The sequence below is a fragment of the Gopherus flavomarginatus genome, chromosome 19, assembly GCF_025201925.1.
Source record: "Gopherus flavomarginatus isolate rGopFla2 chromosome 19, rGopFla2.mat.asm, whole genome shotgun sequence".
Lineage (NCBI taxonomy): Eukaryota > Metazoa > Chordata > Testudines > Testudinidae > Gopherus > Gopherus flavomarginatus.
In genome coordinates, this window is record NC_066635.1 from 6,078,839 (window position 1) to 6,100,880 (window position 22,042).

The 22,042-nt window shown below is 42.4% G+C and overlaps 2 protein-coding genes across 8 annotated transcripts in view; one reads left to right on the top strand and one right to left on the bottom strand.

Annotated features, from left to right (window-relative positions):
- Positions 1-6,790, bottom strand: part of STYXL1 (serine/threonine/tyrosine interacting like 1) — a 20,794-nt gene extending 14,004 nt beyond the window's left edge. For 3 of the 7 annotated variants that reach the window (XR_007770366.1, XR_007770367.1, XM_050929123.1), the window contains exons 1-5: positions 5,564-5,816; positions 5,374-5,480; positions 3,131-3,192; positions 1,302-1,440; positions 855-911 (exon numbers count right to left, since the gene is read on the bottom strand). Coding sequence is in view for 5 of the 7 variants with exons in the window: in XM_050929123.1 (XP_050785080.1) it covers positions 855-911; positions 1,302-1,440; positions 3,131-3,192; positions 5,374-5,480; positions 5,564-5,574 (376 nt within the window). In the remaining 2 variants the exon portion in view is untranslated. The other 4 variants (XM_050929124.1, XM_050929126.1, XM_050929125.1 and 1 more) reach the window with 4 other exon arrangements.
- On the top strand, positions 6,409-20,080 carry MDH2 (malate dehydrogenase 2). Its single transcript, XM_050929682.1, is given in 11 exon segments — positions 6,409-6,413; positions 6,616-6,847; positions 6,850-7,014; positions 11,213-11,381; positions 12,290-12,373; positions 14,139-14,248; positions 15,024-15,149; positions 15,817-15,894; positions 17,246-17,345; positions 18,231-18,382; positions 19,783-20,080. Coding segments are annotated over 11 exon segments (1,353 nt in total). The 3' UTR covers positions 19,915-20,080.
- The last annotated feature ends 1,962 nt before the right edge of the window (positions 20,081-22,042 follow it).

A 22,042-nucleotide genomic window follows, 5' to 3' on the forward strand; every position in this document is an offset into this window, starting at 1 on the left:
CAAGCTGAAGCACTTCAAATTGTTAGTCACTTCTGAACACCTAGGCCCAATGATTTTCCTGTACAGAATGGGAGCCTTCAGGCTTTGATTCTACAATGGCCTCTGAGCAGACAGGCCCGTGAAGAATCAAGGCCTAAAGCTCTGATTGGAGCATATATCAAAGGCAAGGTACGTGTTTGTTCACTTCTTAGGCCTGGTCTACACTAGGAAATTAGGTCAGGATAATGACATCATTCGGGGGTGTGAAAAATCACACTGTGCTGCTGTATGCATAGACAAGCCTTTAGTTAGGTCTTATGGAGAATTTTATCAAATCTGCAAATAGCTGGATTTTAAGAATTCACAAAGACATTTTTAACAAACTAGCAGTTACAATTTCAACTTTCTTAACTTTGTCAATTTCAAACTAATGCCTGAAACAAGGTGAAATGTGCTGAAAGTGGATCACGTCCTCTTAAAAACATCTGTGTTTGCAAAATACTTCTATGCTAACTAGAACTGCTGTAGTCACTTTGCAACACTGGATAATGGGGGGCAGGGGAGATCTAGAAACAAGGACCGTGATTCTGCAATGAGCTGCAAGGTCACTACAAGTTCAGGGTCTAAAAGGTAATCTGCCATTTGGGAAAAATAATTTCAATGTTTCCTGGTATCTTTAAATGAACTCAACAGATGCACAAAGCTATCAGTGCCGTGGTCTGCATTTTATTCTCTGGGTTTCCAGATCTAAGCATTTGCCACAGAACTTCATCAAATTACTACTCTCATTAAAGATAAGTCCTATTTTTGTTACTACAATCATGCAAATCCTTCTTTTTTTATCCTGCGCTTACTAATAAAAAGAAAAAACTCACTCTGTGAACATGAAGAACTGGATTCAAATCCTGAGATCCCTGAGGCAGCTTCAGTCCCTAAAAAGAAATAAATAAACACGCTAAACCTCAGTTGAACTGGGAAAAATAGCCCCTTTTCCACTTAGATGATTTTGAAAGTGAAGGGTTCACATACTGAAAGATGAGCCAGCCTAGACCCAGGGACCTTGAAAGAAAATCTGGATTTATAAAGCCTAGACTAGAACGTGTGAAATATTATGACAGCGGCTTATTGATGGTGTAATGTTACCAAAATAAAGGCTGTGCACTTAAGTGTTCTTGTCAAGTTATTTGAAAGAGAAATAAGTTAATAAAGATAAATGAGGAGTGAGAGCTGTTCACCTACCAAGGTGGTGGGTTTGATAGAAGAGAACAATATAGCTGGGCTGTGAATTGTAGTACGAATCTCTCGCTTGCCAGTCAACATACCTTTCTCATCCTCCTCCTTCTCTTCATAATCATCATCATAGATATCATCCAAAGAGCTGGTTTTGCTATCATACACGACACAATATTTGACACACTCCAGCTCAACTGATTCAGGTACCAGATAGTCCCCCACAGGATTCTAGCAAAAAAACAAAAGAATCTTAGTAAGAGGGGGACTGCATTTTTCCTCATGGGACTATCCCTAGCAATTTCTTCAAAATTACCATTATATCTTATTTTGAATAAAGTGGGCGGAATTCAGAAGTGATGTAAGTTACAGGTCAGCAAGTGGGTCTGAGTCTAAGTCTATGGAAGAGCTAGGGTGGTGTGTAACTTATATGCCAAGGAACTGCGAGAAGATGTAAGTTACATCAACTCATTCCTGATTCACTGTTGCCTCTCACCCTGAGCAATTATTTACACCAGAGTAAAGTTGGTATAACTACTTCAGAATGGTAGCGATTTACATCTACATTGCACAGGCGTAAATGCAAAGCAGCGGACAGTGTGGCCTCCTCTGAGTCACCTCTTTGTTTCATCCTGTCTTTTGAACATCAGCATTTTTCCCCAGATCTCTGAATGTGTTTTCCCCTAAGTTCGCAGCCTCCAGCCCTGCAGTATTTATTTATCATTGCAATGGTCACCATGGAACTATTTCAGACCAGCTCAACTGTTCCTATTTACTTTAATTCGTCACCTGTACTTTCTGTCAAACGGAGTGATGTTTACCAGTGAAGGCACTTAAGGCTGACTGATTTGCAAAGCCACCTAACGGAGTTACAAGCACAGTTCCCATTAATGGGACTTGTGTATCTAACTCCTTTCGGTGAATCCCAGAAGTTAGAAATGGAAAAGACCTAGCACAGGGGTCGGCAACCTTTCAGAAGTGGTGTGCCGAGTCTTCATTTATTCACTCTAATTTAAGGTTTTGCGTGCCAGTCATACATTTTAACGTTTTTAGAAGGTCTCTTTCTATAAGTCTATACTATATAACTAAACTATTGTTGTATGTAAAGTAAATAAGGTTTTTAAAATGTTTAAGAAGCTTCATTTAAAATTAAATTAAAATGCAGAGCCCCCTGGACCGGTGGCCAGGACCCGGGCAGTGTGAGTGCCATTGAAAATCAGCTTGCGTGCCACCTTTGGCACACGTGCCATAGGTTGCCTACCCCTGACCTAGGAGGTCATTTTGTTGGCCTACCTGCCAATACAGTAGATTTTTGAATGCTTTGTCCTCTCTAATGTTAGACATCTCAAGTGATGAGGGTTTTACCTCAGCCCTTTGTGAGACAACTCTGCAGTGCAATCGCTCTTATTGCTGGAATATTCTTCCTGATATTCAACTTCAATGTCTCCCTTCTTTAGGCTACTGTAATCTCACTTCCCCTCTTTTCTACCCCAATCTGTAGCACCTCTTGTGGGCTAAATTAAACATTCCAGAATCAGGCAGGGGAGAGACTGGAGCAGTCTTTTCGGCTAATTCTATCTCACTGCTAAATGCTGACTCCTAGAATCGTCAGTGTGTGTGACTCATTAATGATCCAGAACATTCACCCCTGCTGGAACACTGGGATTCAAAGTGTTCTCTTCCCATGACAGCAGGGGCTGCTGTGCCTGAGAAAGATACCTCCCTGAGAAGCCTGAGTGGTGTTTGCATTGCTACTTTCTGTAGGAGGGCAGCTTTAGCTTGCTGTCAGCTCCCTGCAGCCCTTTTGGTGATACTGACCAGGTGATATCCCCCTTAATGCACCCCGCCCTTCCCCCCAGCCAGAACAGAAGGTCATGGACAGCACACATGAATGATAAACCCACTTGAAACCACAATTTACCTGTTTAACTCTTCTTGCTGTAATCACATGGCTTTCATTGTACTCACGCTTTGTACGGGCATCTGAAAATAACAATGAAGATAGTGTGAATGGTCAGGGCCGCTCAGAGCGGGGGGGCAAGTGGGGCAATTTGCCCTGGGCCCCGGGCGCTGCAGAGGCCCCCACTATAGTTTTGCAGGGCTCCTAGAGCAGGGTCCTTCACTCGCTCCGGGGGCCCCGGAAAACTCTCGCGGAGCCTGGGCCCCCAGAGCTTCTTCCGCTCTGGGTCTTTGGCGGCAATTAGGTGGCAGGGGGTCCTTCCACCCTGGGACCTGCCGCCGAAGTGCCGGGTCTTCAGTGGCAATTTGGCGGCGGGGGCCCCCCACTGCCAAAGACCCCAGGCCCCCTGAATCCTCCGGGCGACCCTGTGAATGGTTTACATAGTGCCTTCAAGGTAGAATTCTTCTCCTTATGAAGCCAATGGGAGTTCTGACTGCAAAGAGCTGTATAAATCTTACAACTAGATACCCACCACCGAAATACAGATTGTATACATTTCTTCATGGGATTCCATGTTTATTGTGCCTATTGACTTTCAGATTAAATGTCTCAGTTTGCAAGCAAAACAATGTTTTTTCAAGATGTCAGCCTTACGAATTTAACCTGGGATCTGAAAACCGAGCTGTATTATTTCCTTCTCATATATCATCACGACCACTAATAAAGATTCTGCAGGACCAAAGTCCGCAGTCATTGCACAGAGATTGCATAAATGTAATACAGGGCAGAATTTGATGCTGCAACTGGAATTTAGTAAACAATTCTATTGATGATGCAAAAGTCAGACTAGAATCCAGCTATTTCTCTCATTACTCTATTCCTCTGCTATGCTAACCCAAATAATAGTTACAATTTATTTTGTCATTGTATTAGATATGATGGAATACACCCAGAGAGCAAGTGTGTGGAGTACATAGGTGCCATTTTTACATGACCACTTTTATAATATAGCAACATTAAAACAATGTCTATGAAAAATTCCTAAATGAATTAGGAGTTCCTATTATAAAATAATATAACAACTCTCATTAACATTAATTAGCACTTCATATGTTCAAAGCACCGTATAAACATTAACTAATTATGCCTCCCAACAACTCTGTGAGGAAGGCAATATTAGCTGGCAAAATCCATCCCAGGTGTAAGTGAATGGATTTACGCCAGGGATGAATTTGGCCCATTATCTCCATTTCACTGAGGGGAAACTGAGACACTGATGGCCAGTTCAGAGGTGATATAAATGGTGTTGTAAGTTTCACCCAGGTAAGGTGACTTAAGGGTGTTTAACATGGTGTAATTTACATGCTGAGGGGGTGGGACTGGAGAGTGGTGTGTTCAGATAAAGCAAATAGTACAAACTGGTGACAAAGCAGGAGGTCTCTGCTTTACCTTAAGCTTTCCTATGCTTTTCTGTTAATTGCTTTTCCTGTTATACCCGTTTCTTCCACCCCCACAGCAAGTAGGTTACATCTGCCTAAAGGCATGCAATTAACACTTTCATTTACACCATTTCTAAATTTAGTCCAGCGAGATTAAGTGGACAGCAGCAGAGCAAGCAGTGGAACTCAGCCTTTTCCTGGGTTCCAGTCACATGCTCAGTCCTCAAGACCATTCTGCCTCTTCTCAGGCTATGTCTGCACTGCAAATAAAGGTGTATTTATTACATTAAGACACGGGTTCTGTGAAAGCCACCTCAATGTGAAATCCTAACAGACACAAGTCAACTCCTGTGTCTTGTCTCACCTAGGCTTTCACACTGAGATGCTAATCTCCATATAGTTATCCCGAGGTAAAACACATCTTTCTTTGCAGTGAAGACACAGCCTAAGAGAAACAGGTCTCCCACATTCTAATCAAAGATGCGGCTACAAAGTAAAATACTAACGGCTAGACATAAAATCACAGTGGCCCACAAAGATCTCTGGGCACCATACAATCACATGCACGCTAATGGTTCAAGGAGGACTGAGGGACCTATCCCTGTTGTCCTGAATCTTGTGCAGACATTTACACAAGGACAAAGGGCCTGATTCAACTCCCATTACTGTTAATAGGCATCTTTTCACTGACTTTTATGGCAGTTGGGTCATTCCCAAAGCACATACAAAGTTTTCCAACGATCTAGCCCCAATAATTAAACAAAAGAATGACCAATATGACAAATTGCACAATAAAAATACATATCAGCACTCTCATTAGCTTACCCAGTAAACAGAGATAGTTAGGCTCAGTTAACCTGGAGAGCTTCGTGGACTGGTTCAAGATGTTGTAAAGCTCTGTGGGCTCACAGAGAACCAACCCTGCCATTTTACTGAATGGAAATAATAATTAAAGTAAATACATTCTTTAAAAGTGAGTTCTTGTAAAGTAACCAAGCTAATGAGAAGAATTTACTTTTTATCCATTCCAGCTCATCTGTGAATAAAAACAATCGCTTTGAGCCCAAGCTTGAGTCCTTAAATCCTTGCCTTCATAAGGGATATTTGCTCCACGAGAACTGCAAGATCAGACTTTTTAAAATATAGAGGTTAGAATGCAATCTAAAAAAATCTAATTTAAATAGTGAAATATAAAAACGGAATATGATCTACAGAGCATCCACACCTGTGCACATCACTCAGATCTGAAATGAACACGGAGAGATCCTATTGCCTAAAATCAGGACTTACATTTCTTAAAATTGTTTTCTTGGAGAAAAAAAATCCATGTTCAGTATTTCTATATTTAGGGACTGATCTTGAGTGGTGCTGAGGCTGACTCCACTGGCAGATGTAGGAGCTCGGCATTTCACAGGTTTGGGGCCATGGAGATATTCTTATCTCATAGGACTGGAAGGGACCTCGAGAGGTCATCGAGTCCAGTCCCCTGCCTTCATGGCAGGACCAAATACTGTCTGGTCATTAATAATTTATTTCTCAGTAACTTAGAAACGTGTTCCCCAAGTATCCGTGTTGTTAGGAAACAGAATAGATAGACACCACTCCTGCAGGCAATGGGAGACTGAAAAGCCTGAGATCTTCCTCTGACCAGAACAAACCTTCCCCGCCCTTCATCCCCTTGGAGTTTCTCTCTATATTTTGTAAAAAAAAAAAAAGACAACAAATTTCAGTAAATACAAAATAAAACAATATGCCCCCAGCTGTAAGTGATCCAGACAAAGGCCGGGGCTCCAGAACTCCACATGAAACGTCACCTTCGCAGCCTGCACAGGTTCTCCTACTCCGTTCAATGCCACTGCCATGGAGTCTGTAGCCGTGGTACTCAGGGTGTCTGTTGCTATGGCATCAGTTGCCATGGCACCTATCACACCCGTGGCATCTGTTGCCATGGCACCCATGGAGATTTATCACCATGACACCTGTGGCATCAGTTGCCACGTCACCCATGACATTTGTTGCCACGGCACCCATGGAGGTCTGTTGCCATGGCACCTGTGGCACCTGAAGCTGTGCCCCTGTGATACCCGTTATAACGGTCAAGATCGCGCTAGCTCAGCGAGGGGCCTTCCAAGCCCTGGGCCCACTCCCGTTCCCGTCTCACCTCCTGGTTGCTACGCAGCGACGCCCGGCCGTAACCAAGGCTGACGTCAGTTGGGACCACCCCTTGCCCAGCTCTCGCGATCCTTTGTCGGGCGTATTCTCGGCCCGGGCGCGCCTTGAGCGGGGTGGCGCGCGGCGGAGCGGGAAATCTCGCGGTGCTTCGGGCCGGCTCTCTCGCGTTGCTGGCTGCGCGCTCTCTGTGGTGGAGGTCGTTGGAGTCACCGTCCGGGGCCCGTCATGCTGCTCGCCCGCCTCAGCGGCCCCGCCGCCGCCGCGCTCCGCAGGGGGATCGCCACCTCGGCGCAGGTACCGGCCGGGCGGGGCCCGAGGCCTGCCCTGCCCTGCCCCGCGCCGCGCTCCCCTCCCCGGCTCTGGCCGCGCAGGGGAGCGGGGCCTGGCGCCGGCCCGGCTCTGGCCGGGGAAGGGAGCGGGGCCTGGCGCTGCGGGCGGGCCGCGCTTTGCTGTGCGCACGGGGAGTCTCTGGAACCCTCCCCGGACCCGACTGTTGGGGGGAAGGAGGGTTCCCCGGGGGGCGCAGCTGGTCTCCCTCCTCGGCCAGGCAGCCCCACCTGGGCCCCGGCGAGCGCTGGCTGGAGGCAGCCCCCAGCCCTCTCCAGATGGGGAAATCGAGGCGCAGCCCGGGGGGTGACTTCCCCAAGGTCACACAACACATCCGAGCCCTGACGGCGGGGCCGCGCTGCCTCCAGATGCATCACTGCTTCTCCACCCTTCTCCCACTTTAGGCGGGGTCGCAAGTGCCAGCGATTCTTCCCCACGCCTTGTGGCCCCCTTGGTGTGAGTCTGTAGGTTTTAGACATCAGGCTTTTTCTCTTTAAATGTCTCTCGACACTTTCCATCATCCCTTTGGTCCTGCTCATCTGTTTCTGCTGTCCTTCCCATGCTTTCTTTACTTGTTGCTTTTCCCCCATTCTTGTCATATGTTGAACCTATCTCAAGTGTGTACTGTCCTGCCTGTCTCCCCGGAGATAAATCAGATCTGTTAAAATGGAGTCTTTTCAATATAACTCTACTCGGCTAATGGCATATGTAGACAGTTACAGTGTTACTCTGCTTGTTAAATTTAGTACTTATGTTTAAATGAAAGTATTAACTTGAGAAACAAGGTTGATGAGTTAATACCTTTTATTGGACCAACTGTGGTGCAATAAAGCTCTGTATGGCTTGAAAGCTTCTCTTTCACCAACAGAAGTTGCTCCAATGAAAGATATTACGGCACTCACCTTGTCTTTCTAATATTCTGGGACCAGCATGGCTTCAACAACACTGCAACCAAGTATTAATTTATTCAAGTTGGATCTCATGTTAAATAGTTACTACAAACAACAGAGCAGATTAGAAGTGGGTCAGAAACCCTGAAATACTGGAGTGAAAGATGGGGCATATTGGGCATCTTTAGGTGTCCAGCAACATAAATAGTTGAAGGTATTAATTTTTGTGACACTAGGCCACAAAACAAATGTGCCATTGTGCTCTCTCCCTTTGGTTATTCACTTCTGATCAGGAGGGAAGTCAACTCTCATTGGTCAGATGTAGCTGGTAATCAGCAAGTGTGTGGCGACTGACTAATGACAACATTTAATGGAGTTGAGAGAGAGATTGGTATTGATTACTTCTATCCTTTCCTGAACATAAGCATCTAATTGTTTCAAAATAGTGATGAGAATTAGGGGTGGAGGCTGCAGATTACATGAATAAATTGGTTTAAATAGAACTCCAGCCTTCCCCCCCCATACCAGAGTCCAATTGCTTTCTATCTTAAGTAAATAATTTCTCAATGGTAAAGTGCTCATTTAAGAGGACTGTGTCATAATTGCAAGAGAATATAAAGGTGATTGTGTAAAGGGGGGTTAATAACAGAAACATTCAAATATCATACTTAGAAATCAACTCACTGCCTATCTGTTTTCTCATGACTTCAAGTCATTTAAGAGATTTAGAAGACTTCTTCCCCTAAGTGTGATTTCAAATAATAGACTTGAGGTTCATTGGTCACTTCATAGCAGTGCACTGCCTATGACCACTACTAGATTTTGATCTTTGTGGGAGAGAGCATTTATGCAAAATTTTACTTCAGTAACAAGCAGGTTGGATTATTGCTAAAGTGAATACACTTTTGGAAAAATAGTCTAATTACTCTTTTGTCACAGTGATATAGTCTTCTCCCTTTAAAGATAGAACCACTTAAACAGATTTTTCAAAGGGACTGAAGAGTTTAGGTGCCCAGTTCCCATTGATTCTTAATGGAATTTGGGATCCCAACTCCTTTAGGCCCATTTGAAAATCCCAGTTTTAAACATTAGTCATTAAAGCTATATGATTTATGTACTGAATCAGTACATTCATTTTAAAGGAGCAGTGATTCCCATGTACCTTAGAAGAAAGTTTATTTACTGATAGTTATATTGCTATTAAACTTCAACTACATTTAATCTTCCTTCTAAAAATATGCACATGAAGCAGTGCAGAGGTGAGAATGCAAAACTTCATTTTTGGCAACCCTTATATGAGTCAGAAACTACCTCTGAAAAATGCAGCAGGTAACCTAGTCTAAACAATAAGTATTAATGAATATTCACTCTCTGCAATCTAAGTGGATAGACTTCTTAATCAGGAGCCAAGAGTTCTGCATGGCAAAAGCTAACTGCTAAAATTAGAATCTTCTGTATAATTCAGATTTCCGTTTTGAAGCAGTAGTGCTAAGCACACTCATTCAAGAAATCTATCCAAAGACTTGCACTCAGCTTTTATGCTAACCCGTGCAACCTGATTGCTGGTTAGGAGCATACCTTTGTGTGTTAATGTACTGCTTGTTAAAGGCTCAAAATTGTCAATCAGGCATAGTAAAAGTCCTCTAGTCACAGAAGACGGTACAGCAAGGCAGTATGGGTGTTCTCTCTCGCTGCTTTCTCAGTATGTCTTCATCCTGATCTAGTGCTGTCAGATGGCAGTTTAGTTACGTGACTTGGGTTTCATCAGCTAGCAATCTATTGTAGAGGATAGAGACTTCATAATGATTCACTGGACTATACCATTTTAACGCTGCAGTTAAGTGGTTCCTGCCACTCCAGTGGCAAAAGTGATGCAAAGCTTATTTGAGAACACAGGAATTTAGCTGCCACATCTCAGGATTTTTCTTCACTGGATTGTTTGAAGTATAACTCAAGATTTTCCCCTAACGCAACTCCTGTCCACAAACGCATCTAGCTTGATCATGGTGCTTTAAGCTAGAGCTGTCTGACCCTGTTATGGAGGGGGAGTTGCAGCCCAAGTGCTGCTAACACTGGAACTGGTAATGCAATGGAGATGCAGCAGCTCAAGGTACAACTCATCAGCTGCTAATCCAATAAGTAGCTGGAACAGCCTGCAGCATGGTCGCTCACTCAGCTAGCTTAGGAGGAAAGCAGATTCTTTCTTCTTATATTGGCAGCTAAAACTGGAATAGCCACGGAATTGTGTATCCCTAATAAACCAGAAGGTCGGCTCATAGCTAGAGCCCTACAAAATTCATGGTCCATTTGGTCAATTTCAAAGCCGTGAGACTTTAAAAATCATGAATGTCATGATTTTAGGTATTTAAATGTGAAATTTCACGGTGTTGTGATTGTAGGGGTCCTGACCCAAAAAGGAGCTCTGTGTGTGAGTCACAAGGTTATTGTAGGGGGAGTTGCAGTACTGCTTCTCTACTTCTGCACTGTTGCTGGCAGCAGCACTGCCTTCAGAGCTGGGCAGCTGGAGAGTGGCGGCTGCTGGCTGGGAACCCAGCTCTGAAGGCAGAGCAATGGCCATCAGCAGCAGCACAGAAGTAAGAGTGGCTTGGTATGGTATCGCCACCCTTCCACTCTGCTTCTGGCAGAGTGCTGCCTTCAGAGCTGGGTGCCTGGCCAACAGCCGCTGCTCTCCAGCCACCCAGCTGTGAAGGCAGTGCAGAAGTAATACTGTGACCCTCCTTCAATAACTTTGTAACCCCCCTGCAACTTTCTTTTGGATCAGGGCCCCAGTTTGAGAGAGATTGGTCTTCTCCCATCAAATTTGTACAGTACAGGGTAAAAGCACACAAAAGACCGGATTTCACAGTCCATGATGTGTTTTTCATGGCCACGAATTTGATAGGGCCCTACTCCTAGCAGAGTTCTGGATGGCATTTTTCATTGGGGGGGGGGCAGAAATTTCCAAATTGAGGGACAATGGTTTATTTGAGTACCTTTCCTTACTGAAAAGAATCCAGCTTTGAAGAAGCATGCATCTTTTAAATGTCTGTCTAATCTCTCCAAAGACTTGCTACTGATACTCCCTTTAAGAAATTACATTTTCCATAAGAGTTTAGTTTTGAATCCATTTTGCCCGCTGTCTGGTTTAAAAACAAAGCTCAGCTGAGACAAATAGAGCTCTTCAAAAATCAGAAGCAAACTAAGTGTGATGAAGGCTCCAAAGCCATTACTGAGTAACTACTAAAAAACATCTGTGTCCTTTCTTTTCTCCTCAGAGCAATGCTAAAGTGGCAGTGCTAGGTGCCTCTGGAGGGATTGGCCAACCTCTTTCCCTTCTACTGAAGAATAGCCCCTTAGTGAGCAACCTCAGCCTGTATGATATTGCTCACACCCCTGGCGTTGCAGCTGACCTCAGCCACATTGAGACAAGAGCCAATGTCAAAGGTATTGTAAGTCATTATTAATTATCTGAGGCATATTACTGTGCACACAGAGGTCCTAGATTGAAATGATTCTTACTATGTGTTGTGTAGGGGATATATATATATAATGTGGGGAACTACTTGTCTTTTATAAATAATTAGATTCCTGTTAACTTGAATCTGAAACTGGAAATAGCTTATTTCTCCAAATAACTTCTCAGAACAAGATTTAAATAGATCAGCTGCTGCTAAGATGGTCAGAACATCTGTACCTACTTTTTCATTTTTTTTTTTTTTTTATTATTTTTAGTCCACTGAATAACTGTTTCTGATTAGTGTGAAAGTTCACACTGGCTACCAGAATAAATTCAGTAAAAATTTGAGAAACTTTAGACTTTAGCTAGCAGCTGTATTTTCTTGTGTTGATAAACTCAGAACTTTGTAAGAAAATACAGTTACCGTAGTGTAGCTCTTTGAGAGAGCCTGTCTGAATCTATACTCCTAGAATGCATCTCCCAACGGTGTGGCTTGATACAGGTACTCTCAAAGAAAAATTCTATCTAAACTTTCGCTTTTACAATATATTTACTCTTCTGGTTTCCATTTCATTTATAGAGTTTGTTGTTATCAAAGGAGAAAGTTTTGCTTACTGCTTGGTGGGAGGCATAGGGATTTGTTTTGATTCATGGAATATAATTGCAAACATTTCTTCTGAGGACAGAGGTATTTGCATATTAGATTGAGTCCCTCTAGTAAAATTCAGCCATTCTCATTCTAAGGATGAAATTAATATTGAAGGTGAAGGCTATATTAAAAATTAACATGGATATCCTTAAACATACAGTTTCATACGCTACTAAATTTGATTTGGACAGTTTAATCTTTCACTGGAACAGTGAAAGGTATAGTTACCTGGATCTTCCATTGCAGGTTTTATTGGGTCTGAGCAGTTGCCAGACTGTTTGAAGGGCTGTGAAGTTGTAGTTATTCCTGCAGGAGTCCCTAGAAAACCAGGTAGGTCTTAATTTTATTGAACGTAGCACTCTAAAATGTTTGGATTATTGTGGTAAGGCCTGAAATGCTACACCATTACTTCTTCAAGTCTCTTAGAAGATCATCTTGGGCTTAGAGCACTGGATGGACTCTGACATTTGGGGTCTGTTTCTGGCTGTGCCATAAAATTCCTGTGAGACATTAGGCAATCTGTTTCCAAGTTCCTCATCTGTAAAAGGAAGGTACACACCTGCAAGGTAGACAAGTATTTAATGAATTATTGAATATATGAGGCACTCATGCTAGAGTTATGAGCATTATAGAAAAGCCCATAAAGGCTTCATGCTGAAATAGTACTGATGGACATTCCAGGAACAAAACTTCGTTGTATCCTGCTGGTAACTGGGACTAGAGACCAGTCTTGAAAGCATAAAAATTAATGTAATGTAGTACTGGCACTTTTATAGTACTGTCCCTTCATTAATATTTGTACAGTTCTCAGATCTTCTGAAGTTCCCAAAACCCTTGTGATGTATTACCTGAATTTTACAAATGAGTGGAAATTGACTTTTCTTTGTTGGTGTTTGGGGTTGTGGGTGTGGTCTGTTTTGTTTGTTTCTAAAGTCATACAGGGAGTCTGTTCACAGTTCTGCTGTATAAACCCAGACTTCTTGACTCTAAATCTTGTTCTTAAACTGTTGTGTTAGGAACGTAACAAGTAGTGTGGAAGAACATAAGAATGGCCATACTGGGTCAGATCAGTGGTCCATGTAGCCAATTATCCTTTCTTCTGACAGTGGCCAGTGCCAAATGCTTTGGAGGGAATGAAAAGAATGGGGCAATTTAAGTGATCCATCCCCTCTTGTCCAGTCCTAGCTTCTGGCAGTCAGAGGATATGGGGCATCCGGAGCATAGGGTTTCATTCTGTTACCATCTTGGCTAATAATGGCTGTCTTCCTGGAAAACGTACTAATTCTATTTTTTAACCTAGTTATACTTTTGGCCTTCACAAAGAGGGCTGTGGCACCCATACAAAGAGCAGAGTATCCATATTTAACTCTTAATGACAACATACTACAGTGATAAGGGACTTTTAAGTACCCAGATACATACAATGGGGGTAAAAACTGTGCACCTGCCCCTACATTGTGCACTCTTCTTTGAATGAGTGCCCTGACTAGTATTTCTCCAGACTGATGTGATAGTAATACATTAGGCTGCTGTCAGTATCACCTGTGGCACCTGCTCCCAAGGCCAGTAGGTAATCAAGCATATTTCAGGAGTGAGAAGTTTTGAATGTCTACGCTGTGGAGACTACCAGCAGAACTACATTGTCATAGCTATGCTGACATAACCCTGTCGTGTAGACACAACCTGCACCAGTTGAATGGACTTTCCATTGCTGTAGGAACACCATCTCTCCAAGACATCTATGCCGGAAGTTAGGTTGGCATAGCTACAGCGGTCAGGATTGTGGACATTTCACACCCTTGACCAGTGTGGCTATGTTGACCTAACTTTTCAGTGTATAGCAGGCCTAAGTCTCTTACTAGTTTAAGCTGGGTGTAAGGGATAACCTTGACATTAGCCTTGGAGGACGTGAATTGCCTTCTCGGAAGTGGAGAGTCTCTAGCCAGCGGAAGTAAGCAGGAATTCGGTGGGGTCTGACACAGCACTGATGTCTCCTGGTGGTATGATTTGAGTAGGGCATGCTCACGTTCCTGACCACTGTAATGGGAGCAACTTGGTTAACTTCTGGAATAATATTCAAATTGTTGATTCCCAGGTATGACCCGTGATGACCTATTCAATACCAACGCTACCATTGTTGCGAATTTGACGACTGCTTGTGCCAAGCACTGTCCAGAAGCCATGATCTGCATTATTGCTAACCCGGTAAACATTGTCTGGGAGACTCTGGATACATAGTGGAGAGAAGCTAAGGGACTAGCAACGTTAGTTAACTGATTGTATTAACAAGCCAAGAATTCATTTTGTACCATCCTTTTAACATATTTTCCAATCTTGTCGGGACTGAAAACAAATTGGCTAGAATTAGATTTCCAAGTTCATGTTTAAGTCATGTGAATATGACCAGTTCCATAGGTATAAAATGGTATAGAGGTCCTGAACAAATAAATATGGAGTACACCCACAAGAGACAGCTACACAGGTTTTATATGTTTACCAGTAAATTAGTCTGCTTTAGAGGCTTTGGTTCTTTAACATGCAGCCCTTCATAACATGAATGAACCAGTGAATGTCTTGATCCAGGCTTGATGAAGTATTTCAGCCAGTCTGAGTTCTGCTCTTCAGTTTAGTTATTGACAAAGATTTTGAATAAATTGTTGTTTGCTGAATGCATTTTACACAGGAAAACTGCACACTAGTGTGTACGGAGGTATTTGAGCACTACCGGCAGCTTGCTTTTGTATTAAAATTTGCAATAGTACAGTAAAAATGACATCAGAGGTATTGTAAAGAGGTTCACTGTGTATCCTGTTAGTGAGATCTGATTATATTATGATTTTCTCTAAACTAAAGCTCAGTTTTGTAATGATTGTTTTGTTTATGATATTTACATGGTAAGGGTTTGTAAACCTGTTAACTTGATAAATAGCTATTAAAGTATTAGAATGGTAATGCATGCCTACCTGCTTCTCAATTATAGGTAAATTCTACCATCCCAATAACCTCTGAAATTTTTAAGAAGCATGGGGTTTATAATCCCAACAGAATCTTTGGTGTTACCACACTGGACATTGTCAGAGCAAATACTTTTGTGGCTGAACTTAAGGTAGGTTGTAATCTTCCTGCTTCAATGGATTTGTCACTGTGAACCTTTATCATTGATGTTAGCAATGCTCTTTGTCATAAATCATGAGTGGTCTCGGATTCCTGAAGAACTGGAGGATAGGGGGATATGATTTGATATTTCCAGACTTTGGATAGTCCGAAGACAGGGTCTCTGTCTTTCATGGTGCAGTTGTATTCAGAAGAGAATTTCATAGCTGCACCTTGAGAGTCTGAGCCACATGTTTACCTTACTGACTGGCATTTTTACTCCTGCTACTGCAAGAGTCCAATGCAACTGTGGAAGGGTGAGCTGGTTTCTAACATGCCCCACCGAGCAACAGACTTGTTGCAGGATGTTGTTGTCTCGTAGAAGAACAGCTTGACTTTCGTATGCCAGGTGGAGTTTGTAGTGCTGGCATTTCAGTTCATTTATAAAAGCCTAGTGAGAGTAAGGTCACTGGGATAACAAGCAGATTTCTATGATGTGGTTTTAATTCATTCTTCAGAATGTGACTAGACTTCAAACTGTTTCCATTATTCTGCACCATGTAGCATTACATTGCAGAAGTCTGATTAAATGTCCAGGGCACAATGTTTCTAAAGGCATACTGGTTTTCTTGCCTAGATGCTTTTAAAAATAATTGCTAAAGCCATGAGTTTTCCTGCAGGGCTTAGATCCAGCTCGAGTAAATGTTCCCGTTATTGGTGGCCATGCAGGGAAGACTATCATCCCTCTGATCTCTCAGGTATGTTACAATAAATACCCAATGTATGGATGTGTTCTGACTTCCCTGCTCCCATTCAGTATTGCATTAGTGTTAATCTGAAATGCTGTTGCTGATATCTCTTTCCAGCTGTCTGTGTGTGCTCGTTCACAAGGGACTGTGTTGTACGATTGGAAATTCATTCTGCACACTTCCAAAGTCCTAAACCTAAATTCCTCTGACTTTTAAAGCACCATAAACTTGTGGCATTTGAGAGTAGACCCTTTTCCTCAAGGAGCTTTTAGTCTGATAGACAAGACCATGACACATCTGCTTAGGGAAGAGAGCTGGGAGAGATAATTAGTATTTGTATTTCTGTGACGTTCACTAGATTATGTGTATACTTCACAACAGTAAATGAATTAAGCTGCATCCACCTCTGAGAAATGTCAGTAACTGAAGCACAGAGATGAAATGAGTGGCCTAGGGTTGTATGGAGAGTCTTCAGGCAGAAATGAGTAGAAACCCACATCTGACTCTCAGTCCTTTGCCTGAAACACAAGTCTTTGAGAAAAGGGAAGGAAGGAATCCTGGAAGTGGGTTGTTGAAAGGATAGGAAATGCATGATAGATGAGTGGTAAAAAGACATGATGGGAACAGTAAGGAGAGAGGGCTGGGAATGGGAAGAATTATGCTCAGGTGTAAGTGAGGAGCGTGATTATATAGTTAGGAAGGGAAGGTCAGGGATCTGGAGTTCGATGTAGTAAAGGGGTGGGTGGCCAGAATGACTGGTAAAGATTTTAGCAGTGCGAGGAGCACGTGTCAACAGTTGGTGTGGATGATGACTGTAATAGAACAGAGGACTTTAAGTGTTCAGAATTCTTGTAAACACCAGCAGCAGACAAGGTTTTCAGCATTATGTATCCAGAGACCTTTCCTTGATGTAATCCCCTATGCTAGAGGTGTGGAAACAATTAGCGTATAGCTTTGAGAAGTCAAAAGCCTACTGTGCCCATTACTCAGAGGGAGGGAGTCTGGTGAAAGGGGCTGCAAGATGGGTCTGCTGGGTTCTCTGCCTAGTTCTACCATTAAGCAGCAGTTTGATCTTGGGCGAATCACTTGGTGCGATCTAGCTCTATTTATAATCGGTGAGAGCTTCTCTGGCACTGATGGCAACTGGATCAGGCTGCATAATGGCTCTGCCTATGTCTGAAATGGGGATACTTGTCTGCCTGCTTTGGATGTTGCATATTAACATTTTTAAAGCATTTTGACTGTGCTCTGATAAAAATTGCTATAAAAATACTGTGTGGGTATTTAGGCCTCTAAAGCATTATAATGATCATAAAGAGGATGTTGAGATTTCCTGATAACTGATACCTTTCCATTTTAGTGTACACCAAAAGTGGAGTTCCCTCAGGATCAATTGGAAACACTTACAGGGAGAATTCAGGAGGCTGGTACTGAAGTTGTGAAAGCTAAAGCAGGAGCAGGTTGGTTCTTGGAAACGGTTCTGAATCTTAATTGTTTGACTAGTTCTGAGTATGGGCAGTACTCTTATATTCCAGAATAAACTGGAAACTACAGGGCAATGTAATGTATAGGTGTTTGTTACAAAACTTTGCAAATGGGTTAGTGGTGCCAATGGCATATTTAGAAGCAATTCAGTCTTTAAGGTAGGATTAAAAAGTAACCTACTATATGGAATCTACTATTGTTCAAGAACTCTCTTCACCAGCAAATTAAACTCGTCAAACACATACCACTAAAATGGCATGCTAGTGGCCAAAAGTTATTGTTTGGTGTTAGGTTCAGGGCTTTTGATCTTGTGCTATGACATCCTTTGGACTTGACCAGTGCACTGTTAAATATGAACAGTTAAGCACAACTCCTGTCTTTTACTGCTCCCTTCTACTATACAGCTCTTCAATTTCTATTTTTAAAAAAAAACTTGCTTATCTCATTGCAGCACAGGGGGAAGTAAGGACCAGCTAGTGCAAATGTGAAAAAACAAGCAGAGCAACTTCACAAAGGAAAAATTATTCTGCTCCTTTTGATATATCGTGCATTAAAAGGCAACACCCCTACCTCCCTCCCTCCAATGTAACCTCTTTAAAAGAAAAGATGCCCTTGGTGTGTTGGCGACAGGTTCTGATGCTTCTGAAGTATTTAAAATGTGTAATCATAAGCTCAGAAGATATTGTGGCAGCCACCTAGTGCAAAAAGTGCCACTGTTGTTCAAATGGCAGAGACTGTAAACCAATTTCCTTCCTACACTAGTACTAACTTCTCAATTGGGCATAAAGTTTAAATAACAAGTGTATAAGTCCAGAGCACTAGGATCTCTAATATTTTTGTTCTGACTCCTGTTTGCACAGGGTCTGCCACCTTGTCTATGGCATATGCTGGTGCCAGGTTTGTCTTTTCTGTCCTGGATGCAATGAATGGAAAGGAAGGGGTTATTGAATGTTCCTTTGTTAGATCGGAAGAAACAGAGTGCCCATACTTCTCCACACCTTTGCTACTTGGGGTATGTATCTTAAATGGTGATGCTTTTTAACTGGCATGTTTAATGTAATAAATTGTACTCTATTAAGCAGGAAGGATGTTGCAAAATTAGCTTGCTTGGCTAATGCAACACTTGCACAGAATGCATTTTAACACTTTGGATACTTGGTTCAGGCTTCTAATAATCATATTCTAATGTTTATTTGGAACAGGCAGTGGCCTAACTCATGAAGCTATTTTAATTTCTTATTAAAAATGCCAAGGACTATGGAATATTTTAAACAAATCTGCAATAGCTTTTGCACTCCTGGTGTTTCAACATAACTAAATATGACAAGGGCTTGGCTATTTTAGTAACTTATTTACTCAGGCAAATGCAAACTTCATGTATCAGTTGCTTCCTGTCCTTAGTTCTGCGTTTGAATTGACTGGGTAACCAGGTCCTCTACTTTAAATCAGTGTCTCAGCCTGAACTTTTGGTTCCTAGTCACTCTAAATAGGAGGTTGTAGTGTCTCCATTTATGAAGAGCTTTCAAAACATCCATAAAAGCCCACTTGTTTGGTCACCTTCACTTAATCTACTGAAATAAATCCTTTATACATTGACTTGTGTGTGTGGAAGTCACACTGAGGCTTTCAAACTTCTTCTGGTGTCTGGGAATTGCAGTTTGATGGCCAGTACAGATGTTGGGTTAAGAATTGTGCTGTGGCCTTTGGAAGTGATGTAAGAGTTTTGTAGTGTCGTTAAAACACAGTAGTGCAATTTATTTTATGTGGACTATGTAAAGAGAAGCTTTGAGGCAACAAAAACAAAGGTGAGCTTCAGTCCTTGACGGAAGGAATTACTTGCTGACAGTGTTAGGGTATACTTGCTCTGAGTAGACAGAAGCAAAGGCTGCATTGAAATAAGTGGGCTGGGAGGTCAAATACAGGATGGTAGTCTCTAAACTCTGAGCTCTAGAAAGCTAGAAGGGTAACTTTGAAATAGACTTGAAAATTCATTGGAAGTCACTGATGAAAATGTATGATGGTCTTCTTCCTCCAGAGTAAATTTCATGTCCTTGGACTAGTGTGTGGCTTTAGGAAAACAACAACACACTTGAGGGGAAGAGGTGAAAGCACCAAAGGAGCTGATCGCTGAGCTCCTCTTCTAGGAATGAGTCAGTCCTAAAATTACACAGGACACACTCTTCCCCCATCCTGACTAAGGGGTAGGAAAATCATTGAAATATAGTAGCTATGTTTGAACTGCTTTTGAGACTCTCCCACAGATATACCAATTGTAGAGCCCTGAGGAGAAGATGGGGAAGTTTTTGTTTTTTAAACCCAAGTTTAACCCTCTAACTAGACACAGGTATGAAAGCTATTCCTTGCTAAAGAATGCAGTGATTGTGTAACCCTAAAACCCTTCTTCCCTGTCAGAAAAATGGAATTGAGAAGAATCTAGGTATTGGCAAGATCTCTCCGTATGAAGAAAAGATGATAGCCGAGGCCATGGCTGAGCTGAAAGCTTCTATCAAGAAGGGAGAGGAGTTTGCAAAGAGCATGAAGTGAAGAGCGGATAGGGAAGAAGAATCACAGTTTCCTTAATTTATTAAGGCATCATGTCACTTTAAAAGACTCAAGATGCAAAGCACGAGCTTTGATCAAAGTTACTCTGTATTAGTGTATCTGCTCTCAATTGGAATTCTACTCATCAATAAAACAGCCTCCTATTTTTTTTTTCAGGGTACTCATTGTGGAACTGTCCAATGTGACTTCTGGCTTTCTAAAGCTGGAAATGCTCAAATATGAGAATGGGCAACAGTATTTCAAAGATTACACTTTCAGGTCTCACCCATACTGCAACACTCAGTTATGCTGCCATTTGCCTACTTGATATTCACAAAAACAAAATCAATCCATCCTTCCACTAAGGGAACATAGTAACATATGCAGAAGCTGATACTTCATAACTTCTTGAGCTCCTCTTTAGTCAGATTTAGTCTCTGGGAAATCCTGAAGGTCACTTCTGGAGAAATTTTGGGAGCTTCTTGAGTAGATCAATCACCACCCTCTAGAGGAGAGGCAAATGGACTTGGCCGACTGTTGCAACAAGATACGCTCCAGCTAAATTTAAGAGAAATTTTCCAATTGCTTTGTAATATTTCATTCTGTAGCTGCATCAGGCTTCCCCAGCACAAAGCTTGGCCTTGCAAATCCCTTGAGCAGCTTCTTTGTAAAACTAGCAAAGACCAGGCTACTGAAAATGGCTAGTACCCCCAGACCATTGTAACGTTCACCACAATTAGTGGCAGACAGGTAGACCCACCTAGTTCTAACCTCTGACATATAATACAACAAGCGACTTCTATCCACACAGCCTTTCCCTCATTTTACTAAAATCTTCATTTTTTGAAGGCTTTTACTCTCCAGATGGTGCTGTCCTCCCAGGGCTTGCATTCTAGCAGTGGTCTGTTCAGTATAGCATTGATATGTGCTACACTAGACAGCATGCTCTCATGAAGACAACAGTAACGTTGGAAGGTTTATAAAAGGAGGAACTTCTCTGGTCAGGCTGCCAAGTCAAACACCAGAAACTATCTTCTGCTGCTAGTCATTCTGAGCCTAAACTTATGGAGAGGCAAAGAATACAGCTGAGAGGAAAGGCTAGAAGTGAATGCTTGGCTTTTCAGCTCTCTTGCAGGAGGATCCAAGTGACTTATCGGCAATACTCTCATTTTACACAGTTTAATTAACTAAACCAAGGTCTCAGCCAAGACTCAGTGGGAAAACTGACTGTGCAATCATAGAATATCAGGGTTGGAAGGGACCTCAGGAGGTCATCTAGTCTAACCCTCTGCTCAAAGCAGGACCAATCCCCAAATAAATCCTGCTTTTGCCTCCACTTCTGCTGTTACTGACTTGTATTACCATTGTGTCCCCTTTCACATAGCAAACCTCGGAGTGCTACCCTCCCCCCTTCTAAATTAAAAACACTTTAAAAATATATTTAACATCATTATAAATGCTGGATGCAATGTGGGGTTTCAGATGGAGGCTGACAGCTCGTGATCCCCCTCCCCCATATACTCTCATGATGCTCTGAGGGGTCCTGACCCCCCAGTTTGAGAACCCCTGTGCTAGGTGCTTTAGGAACAAGCTGTACATTAGTGAACTGCCTTATATAACCAAAATGAATAAGGTACTGTCATGGCAGTTGAATCAAGTCACATACAGAGGTCTTGTCTACATGGGTGAATTTACCAGTATTGCTATAGTTATACTTTGGAGGAAACAAGCTACTCCATAAAAGGACACTTATTCCAAGCAAGTGTACTGGTATAGTAATGCCAGTAAATCTCTTTGGATAGACAAACCTGACTCACAGCAAATAACACATGGCACTGGATTGGATCTACCTTCCCTTCTATTTGATGCCTGGTCCTGCATCAGGCATTTCTTAGTCCAGGGGCAAGCTTGCCATGGCCTGTGAAATGCCCCTATGGTAACATGGATATCATGTTGGAAGGGATACTTAACCTAAATGGGATAAATAGGAACTTACTCTATTTAAAGCATAAGGTCAGGATCTTAATTCTTGTTTCCTGGGTTCATGAGCTTTTCTCTATTGCCTGCTGCTTCAGCATTCCTTGGTAAGGTGTAAAGCAGGTGTCACCTTTCCAGATGATCATCTCAGACA